The 8,350-nt window shown below is 35.4% G+C and overlaps 1 protein-coding gene across 5 annotated transcripts in view; it reads left to right on the top strand.

The window, feature by feature from the left end:
• Positions 1-8,350, top strand: part of LOC106787248 — a 22,569-nt gene extending 14,219 nt beyond the window's left edge. For all 5 annotated transcript variants that reach the window (XM_014749448.1, XM_014749446.1, XM_014749449.1 and 2 more), the window contains exons 6-26: positions 522-663; positions 873-1,052; positions 1,323-1,712; positions 1,885-2,076; positions 2,155-2,216; positions 2,317-2,505; positions 2,606-2,777; positions 2,880-2,987; positions 3,095-3,165; positions 3,258-3,384; positions 3,475-3,727; positions 3,993-4,108; positions 4,183-4,321; positions 4,428-4,562; positions 4,696-4,843; positions 4,944-5,071; positions 5,202-5,336; positions 5,412-5,566; positions 5,771-6,143; positions 6,447-7,948; positions 8,022-8,350. In XM_014749448.1, the coding sequence (XP_014604934.1) occupies positions 522-663; positions 873-1,052; positions 1,323-1,712; positions 1,885-2,076; positions 2,155-2,216; positions 2,317-2,505; positions 2,606-2,777; positions 2,880-2,987; positions 3,095-3,165; positions 3,258-3,384; positions 3,475-3,727; positions 3,993-4,108; positions 4,183-4,321; positions 4,428-4,562; positions 4,696-4,843; positions 4,944-5,071; positions 5,202-5,336; positions 5,412-5,566; positions 5,771-6,143; positions 6,447-7,948; positions 8,022-8,279 (4,975 nt within the window). In that variant the 3' untranslated portion in view covers positions 8,280-8,350. The remainder of the gene's footprint in view (positions 1-521; positions 664-872; positions 1,053-1,322; positions 1,713-1,884; positions 2,077-2,154; positions 2,217-2,316; positions 2,506-2,605; positions 2,778-2,879; positions 2,988-3,094; positions 3,166-3,257; positions 3,385-3,474; positions 3,728-3,992; positions 4,109-4,182; positions 4,322-4,427; positions 4,563-4,695; positions 4,844-4,943; positions 5,072-5,201; positions 5,337-5,411; positions 5,567-5,770; positions 6,144-6,446; positions 7,949-8,021) is intronic.

Consider the following 8,350-nt stretch of genomic DNA (forward strand, 5'->3'; position numbering starts at 1 on the left):
TTTTTTTTTTTTCTCTTAATCTCAATTTTTCGATTAGTATTTGCGTCGCGTTTGTGTCATTTCAAACTTTCGCCAATTGCCCAATAGAATCGTCCGAAGTGGGCCAAAAATTTCACGATTTCTCGTGAACCAATACCATCAATATAGTTTCGTAAGTTTCTCGGGTGATTTGCAATTTTTTTACGATTAGTCGCGAAACGTGCGATTTAAAATATATAATCGACTTTATAAACGAAAACAACAACAAAATCAATCAATTGTTTATTACGTTGAAAAATAAAATTATTAATAAATGTATCACAAGGGGGAAAGTTGGACAAGGTAAAAAAATAAATCAGAACGTTATGTTTTGATCTTGTTGTGAAAAAAAAAAAAAAAAAAGAAATAGAAAATATTTCTAAAGAAAGCTCTCTGTAAAGTCAGGCAGTCTCGCTTCTTACTAGTCGGAAATAGCGCCGGTCGACGAAAATGTAAAATCTTAAAATGTTCACGGATCAGGAAGATGACGATTGTTCTTACAGGAAAAGCCACGTTCCGGATCTCAGAGTGCAATTGGATGTTTTCGACGATCAACGGGAAAGCGACGAAGTATTATCGAACAACGGACCACCGGAAATCGATTTGTCCTCGCACGTTGATATATTTTATGCTATTCTTGGACAGGTTAGTGAAATTAATAATAGTTCTCTTCTCTCTTTTTGTTTTATTATTATTATTATTATTAATTGTACACGTTCAAATATTTGTGAATTAATGTTATTACGAGAAAAAATGAAACAAGTATAATACACGAACAATTTAACGAATTATTCGACGAAATAATAAAATAAAGAACAAATATAACGCATATCAAATTGTGGAACGTTCTTCAGATCGCAGACACCCCACAGGAAATACCATTCTTGAGTATTCTCCAGCATCTGTTGCGACTGGATCCGAAAGATGCTGCGAGTGATTTAGCCTGGGACACAGCTGAAACCCTGGTCCATCGTGCAACGTTATTAGAAAGTCGAGAGGACGTCACGAAATTACTCAGATCACCTAGTCTTCAGGTATATACGAATATGATTTTGTTATTTCCTTTTTTTTTTTTNAATTGTTTATTACGTTGAAAAATAAAATTATTAATAAATGTATCACAAGGGGGAAAGTTGGACAAGGTAAAAAAATAAATCAGAACGTTATGTTTAACTCTAGTTGTGATTAAAAAAAAAAAAAAAAAAAAAAAAAAAAAAAGGAGAAAAATATCCGCGATCTTGATTGCGAATAAAAATATGATTTATGGATTACAACATAGTTAAATATAACATTATCTTTTCCAGACGAATAATCTATGCTGTCATTGTCGAGGAAACGATCAGACGTGCGGTACGTCTCGAAAAGCGTCACTTCCGGTGAGCAATACAACCGCACCGTTGACATCAGCAACGAATACATCGGTAACAACAACAACAACAACGCCGCCTAATCCACCCCCTAGTACTGCTTTCCTATTGCCACCACCACCTCCCCCACCGCTCTTTATTACACCGGCCAACTCGAATGCACCAATGGAACCACCATTGCCACCACCGTTACACGTGCCGCAAGTTACTCGTGCTCCTACTCCCGAAGTACCCAACAATCATGCGAGATTACTTCCTCAACAGGAGACACCTACTCCGAAGACTAAAATGAAAACTATCAATTGGAACAAGATTCCTAATCACAAGGTATTACATATGCTTTTTTTCTTTTTCTTTCTTTTTTTTTTTTTTTTTTCTTGTAAATTTCTGCTACCCCCGTACACAACTGCGGTCGCGAGTCATACTTCGAAAAGTAAAAATGTTTGAAGTTATATAAGTAAAAGAAATAGAACATTTTATAATTATTATTGATCTACAGGTGATCGGTAAACGAAACATATGGTCGTTGGTTGCAAACGAACATCAGAATCTTCCCAACGCTGATTTAGATTGGGCAGAGATGGAAGGGTTGTTTTGTCAACAAGTACCACCGATGATGCCACCGGTAACTTGTTCATCAACGTTTGGAACAGGCATGGATGCTGAAAAACGTCGACGAGAACCAACCGAGGTAAATCAATTTTTATAATATGATCAATTAATATATACATATTTCTCTAATCTTTATACTTTTTTTATATTTATTTAGATTGCTTTATTAGACGGAAAAAGAAGTTTGAACGTTAATATATTTCTCAAACAATTTCGAAGGTACGCGATTGAGATGATTTATTTATCATTTGTGTTTAAGATATATGATAAATACTTTAATTACTTTTTCTTTTTCTTTTTCTTTTCGTTTAATTGTTAGTTCGAACGAGGATATAATTCAATTGATAAAAGATGGCGGACACGACGACATCGGTGCGGAAAAGTTACGGGGTTTATTGAAGATTCTACCCGAGGTGGATGAATTGGAAATGTTGAAAAATTTCGACGGCGACAAATCTAAGCTTGGAAATGCCGAAAAATTTTTTCTTCAATTAATTCAAGTACCTAAGTAAGATATTTCAATTGTTATTAAATATTTATAAATCATTATTTTTTATATTGTTTAACAATATTTACTTATATAACATTGTTATTTTTATTTTCATTAGTTACAAGCTAAGAATCGAGTGTATGCTTTTGAAGGAAGAATTTGCAGCAAATATGAGTTACCTGGAACCGAGTATAAATTCGATGATTTTAGCTGGGGAAGATCTAATGACTAACAAACCACTTCACGAGGTCCTTTACATGGTCCTGGTAGCTGGAAACTTTTTAAATTCGGTACGTATCCTTTAATGAAGATATACATTTAGTTTTCGCTTATTATTCGCGTATTTCAATTTAATTGAAATTATTGTAAGATTAATGTTATCTATTTTTCAGGGCGGTTACGCAGGAAACGCAGCTGGCGTTAAATTATCTTCCTTGCAAAAGTTAACCGAAATTCGTGCTAACAAACCGGGAATGAATTTAATACATTACGTCGCTTTGGTAATATAATAAATTAAATTTTCTGTTAAACTATTTTGTATAATTATATTGGTAATTTATTTCCTCTATATTTTTTGTTTGTTTTTGTTTTCATCGTGTGAAATCAGCAAGCCGAAAGGAAACGAAAGGATTTGTTGAATTTTGCCAAAGATATGAGTGCTTTGGAAGGAGCGACTAAGTAAATATTGTTAAACAATAAAAAATAAGAAATCATTACGAGAACGTTATATTATAAATATTTCATTGGCAAATTATTTTCTCTTGTAACAGAACAACGATTGAACAATTGAACAACGAATTCAACTCGTTGGACACGAAAATCAAAAAGATCAAAAATCAAATTCAATTGCCATCAACGGAAAGTGATATTCAAGAACAAATGGCACAATTTTTACAAGTAATCATAACGTCAACATTATTTACTCTTATATTTAAATCGAAAAGAAATAAATTCAATTATATCATAACGCGTAAATTAAATTTTCAGATGGCTGAACAAGAAATGGCACAATTGAAACGTGACATTGAAGAATTGGAAAACGTTCGGCGAACGTTAGCTGAATTTTTCTGCGAGGATACGAATACCTTCAAAATAGAGGAATGTTTTAGGGTATTCCATCAATTTTGCCAAAAATTCAATCAGGCTGTTGCGGAAAACGAAAGGCGAAGGATTCAAGAGGAACAAGTATTGGCAAGGCGAAAACAACGGGAAGAACAATTAATGGCTAGAAAGAGATTACGTAAGTTATTTATTTATAAATTTCATTATTACTAACTTATATGTAAAATATCTTAAATATTATTATTAATAAGTATACGAGGGTTGGGTTGAAAAGTTTCTAACCTCGAGGACAAACTTTTATTTCGAGATAAAATTGAGTTAAGTCGAAGAAAGATAATCGTTTCTATGTTAGGTCCAAAACTTTTCAACCCACCCACATAAATGTTTATTTAAAAAAATATATTATTAATCTATTAATAAAATTTTGTACAAACATATTCCAGTAAGTAATCAAGCAGAAACACCTGGTTCCGAATCCGAATGTAATCTAATGGATTATGGTCTTCTTGATCTTCATACTGGTTTACCTCAAAGAAGTTACAGTCGTAGCGAAGCAAAGGTAAATAATAATGATCTAAATAATTAATCGAAATGTGATATTAATAATTTTGAATAATTTTATATCGATTTAAGATCAAAAGGTTACAAAACGGTGTTGTTACCTCGGACGACGATATTTCCATTACCGGTTCACCAAACATAAGACGAAGATTAGGCTCATGTTCCGGTGGTCCTGAACAACAGTCTACCAAAGAAGATACTTATTCTCCAGGTTTGTTATAAAATATTGTTTATATTAATATAATTGAAAGTTTTGTTTTTGTTTCTTTTGAGATTGTTCGTGCCAAATTTTTGTATGGAATTTTATTATTGTTTAGACATAACGCCTAACGGTACCCTTCGTCGAAGAAGGAGTCGAATACCGTGCGAAGATGATGATGGTAATTTAATGGATTTTCTCCGAACTTCCGGTCAGGAGAATACTCGAGAAAGAAAATCCTGGGGCAGTTTGGGTACGTTCAACATTATATTTTATATTAATATTTGTAACGATACTAATTTCATATAAATATTTTATTACGTTCATTTTATTTCACATAGAAAATAACATAAGTTTTCCTTATGATTTGAATTTTTTGGAAATAGACCGATCGTGGGCTAGAAGAGCACGCGGCCAAACGCGAAGAGGTGATCTTTTGAATGCCGATTTTTCGGCTGATCGTGAAAGGCCAAGTTCGCCATCACCCTTAGCCGAAAGCAAACCATTTTTACAGGAAGAGGAAGCAAAGCCAGGGTATAAAAATGTTCTACAACTCAATTCATTTTCATTTCTCTTCCTTACATTTTTATTTTGAAATTAATCTTATGGGGGCGGGGGTGGAAAAAAAAAACAGGAAAGCATGGAGACAAAAAATCGAGGCTTGGCTGTCAGAAAACGAGAAGGAAGATCGTGCGGGAGAAGAACTTCAAAGAAAGGCCAGACAATTGCGTCAAGCAAATCGAAGGTCCTTCGAAGACTCAGGTTAATTTCAATTGAATTCGTTAAAAGGAATTTCTCCCATTTAAATGTTACAATTAATTTATTAAATTCGATTAGATTAGATTAGATTAGATTAGATTGATTGATTTATTTGTATATATTGTAAATATAGAAAGTGAAGGCAAGAACTCCATCAGGAATACCCTGGCTGAAGACGATTCTATGCACGAAGGTTATTCCGAAGTTTACGACTGGCGGCCATCCGTAGAGAAAACGGATGTTATGCGCACTATGGAAGCAATCGAAGGTAGATCTCATCATACATATTCCTATTTGGAATACAAGTTACAACGAGATATTCCAGTATTTCCACTTCTTTTAGAAGCTCAACCGAACCCATCGCAGAAAGACAAATCACCTTGGCGAAAGTCGAGTTTGAACGTACCAAATAGTATGGAAGAGACTGATCCACGTTATTCTCGTAGGCTAAGATCCAGATTAAGTATTGAGAATATTCTTGCTCCTAGTCCGTTGCAAGTACGTATATTATTTCGTATAAATATAATCTATTACACGAGTAATTTTGTTATATTTTATTTCAATTCGTTTTTTTTTTTTTTTTTTTTTTAATATTATTCAAATATTTACATGCAATATTAATACTATCGAATTTATAAATTAAATAAACTAGTTAATTAGATCAGTAATAAGCTTCGTTATTTCTGTTATCAAATAATCTAGGCAATCAGAGAAGAGGACAGAAAGAAGAACAAGATCAGCGAGGCGATTAATGCGAACACTCCGGATGAATTAACTATTTATCTTCTACAACCTTATGCGGGCTCGCAAACTACAAATACCAGAAGATTCTCGAAAATTGTTAAGAAAACTAATAACGAAGATGAGAGCAGCAACATCAGTGACAAGATCGAAATTGATTCGGATAATATTGAGACACCACCGGCAACCAGACGACTTATCAGTCCACCTAAGGAGGTTAAACCGGTCGAGAAAGAACCTTGTAAACGAGAAAGATGCAGTAGTTCTCTTCAAAGTCGAGAATCTAAGACTGTTCCGTTGAAACCTGTTAGCGTAAATGCTGATCTTGGTACCGGTACGTTAACTTGTTACGATTATCTCTTATTTGACGTTGATTTATCTATTCTTTGCATCATTAACTAACCCTGATTTCGTATCCCTTATCCTGCCTTAATTTTCTTTTAATATACCTTCATTTTATCCCGAACTGGATTTCCATCCAGTTTATTAATATTATTTTTTCTTCTCGTTTCTCTTTTATTTATATTTTAATTTACTTCCCAATGAGAGAAATATTTTCTACGACTCGAACGACATATTTTTACGCTTAAACTCGTTCAATATATATATATATTTGTTTTTTCTTTTTTTCTTTCAGGAAATTTCGATAGATACTCAGCGACAAGGAGAACAAGAAGATATAAAAAGATGTCTGATCCTACGGATAAAGAGACAAAGAAAGAAGAACCGATAATAGGTCAACAGCAAATCTTCGAAGAGAAAGCAACGGAACGGCCGAGTACATTGTCATTGGTTGAAGATGGTCAAGAGGAAGATGCGATGCTTCGAGTTTGGCAGGACAAATTGAAACGTTCGGAAGTAGCTACGACGGAGAAGATCGATGCCGCATTGGCTGAGATTGCAAGATCGGGCGAAGATCTTCAACATTTGTCACGTTCGAGTGTTCAAAGAAATTCCAGGCTACCTGTGAGTCAACCACCCCCTGTGGTTGCTGTTACTAATACAGTTTTAAGTCCGGTGATGCAAGAATCCAGGCCGAGGGAACCAATAACGATCTTAACCGAAAGGGCAGTCAGTAGTCGTGAACGTCACAGAAGTATGATTGATCCGAGCCAAGTGAAGGAAGCTATCAGAGTTACTAGCAGCCCACCAAGTCAAATCAATCAAAGTCCGATCAGGAATTTAACCTGCGAGCAAACTACAACGTCGGATCGTAAGATCGTAGAAGATAACGTGATCTCGATCGATCAAACGGATCTGAACGAAGTCTCTTCTAACGTGGATACTGATTTAAAGAGTGGATCCAATGAAGGAATCGAAACGATTACCAACGATCCACCTAAACAGAATTCCATGTTCAGAAATAGGTTCATTCCTGATATAAACGTAACCAATGCGTCATCCTTGTCTTTAGGCTCGACGGTTAAAGGTAGAGATCAGGAATTGAACGACGAAGGTTTCGAGGAAACCCAAAGCCTAGTCTCGGAATCTTTGAGTCAAGAAACATCATCCGGTAATTACGAAACCGACGCACACGATTCTACGCGATATTCTCCAGCGGAGTTACGTTACGCTGGTACTATTGTTAGCCAATGTCGACCTAACGACGATGAAGAAGAGGAAGATGTACGACATATTATCAAGGAACCGGTTAAAACTGTCTTCGCTAAGACTACAGTTCCTACAGTTAGAGCCACGAACAATGATAAAAGTTTTCTACCAAAACGTACGGCTAATAATATTAAACGTGAAACTAATAGGAAAGTTGACTCGTTAAAAAGGAATCCTATGGTAATGGGATCGAATGTTAGAAACGAAGTTGAACGTTCTGGTTCTCGTAGTAGTCTACGTAGCTCGAGAAGTTCATTGAACAGTGCTACCTCGGTTAACACCGTACGAAATTTGGCACCCGCTCATGCGCACCTTCGCAGTTACACGTCCGCCATTCGTGCTTTGACCAATGACCTAAGGAAAAGTAGTCCTTCTAATACACCTTTACCGCCGACCGTGGTAAAAAAGGATAACGATAAGAGACGCGTAAATCCACGGATCGCAGTCACGAGGATTCCTGCAAGTAGAAGCAGTAGCAGTGGTAGTAGCGTTGGTCCTGTTTTAAGAAACGTTAGAAAGACGAACAATGTAAGTGAAATCTTATTAATTAGGAGGTCTATATAATATATCAAATATTATAATTATGTATTTTAATTAACAGGCAATTGTAGAAACGATCTCAAAGGTGAACAAACCTCGAACGATCGCTTCTCGTAGCAGTAGCAGTGGTAGCAGCATAGGACAACAATCAACGGTGTCCTGTCAACCTGCTGGTGAAAAAGTATCACCTGCAAAGAGTCGATTGATCCAACCACGTGCTGGCTCGAAAAATCATAGTTTCATGAGGCCGACAGCCGCCAGTGCTAGTAAAGGTTCTATCCCGAATCTTCCAAAAAGTATCAAAGGCTTGATCAAATGAATTATTTCTTACTCCGAGAGGTAACAATCTCTTAACGTTCGAAGTTTGTTTTTTTTTTTTTTTTTTTTTTT

This window comes from Polistes canadensis, unplaced genomic scaffold (genome assembly GCF_001313835.1).
Source record: "Polistes canadensis isolate GaletaPanama2010 unplaced genomic scaffold, ASM131383v1 scaffold_96, whole genome shotgun sequence".
NCBI classification, from domain to species: domain Eukaryota; kingdom Metazoa; phylum Arthropoda; class Insecta; order Hymenoptera; family Vespidae; genus Polistes; species Polistes canadensis.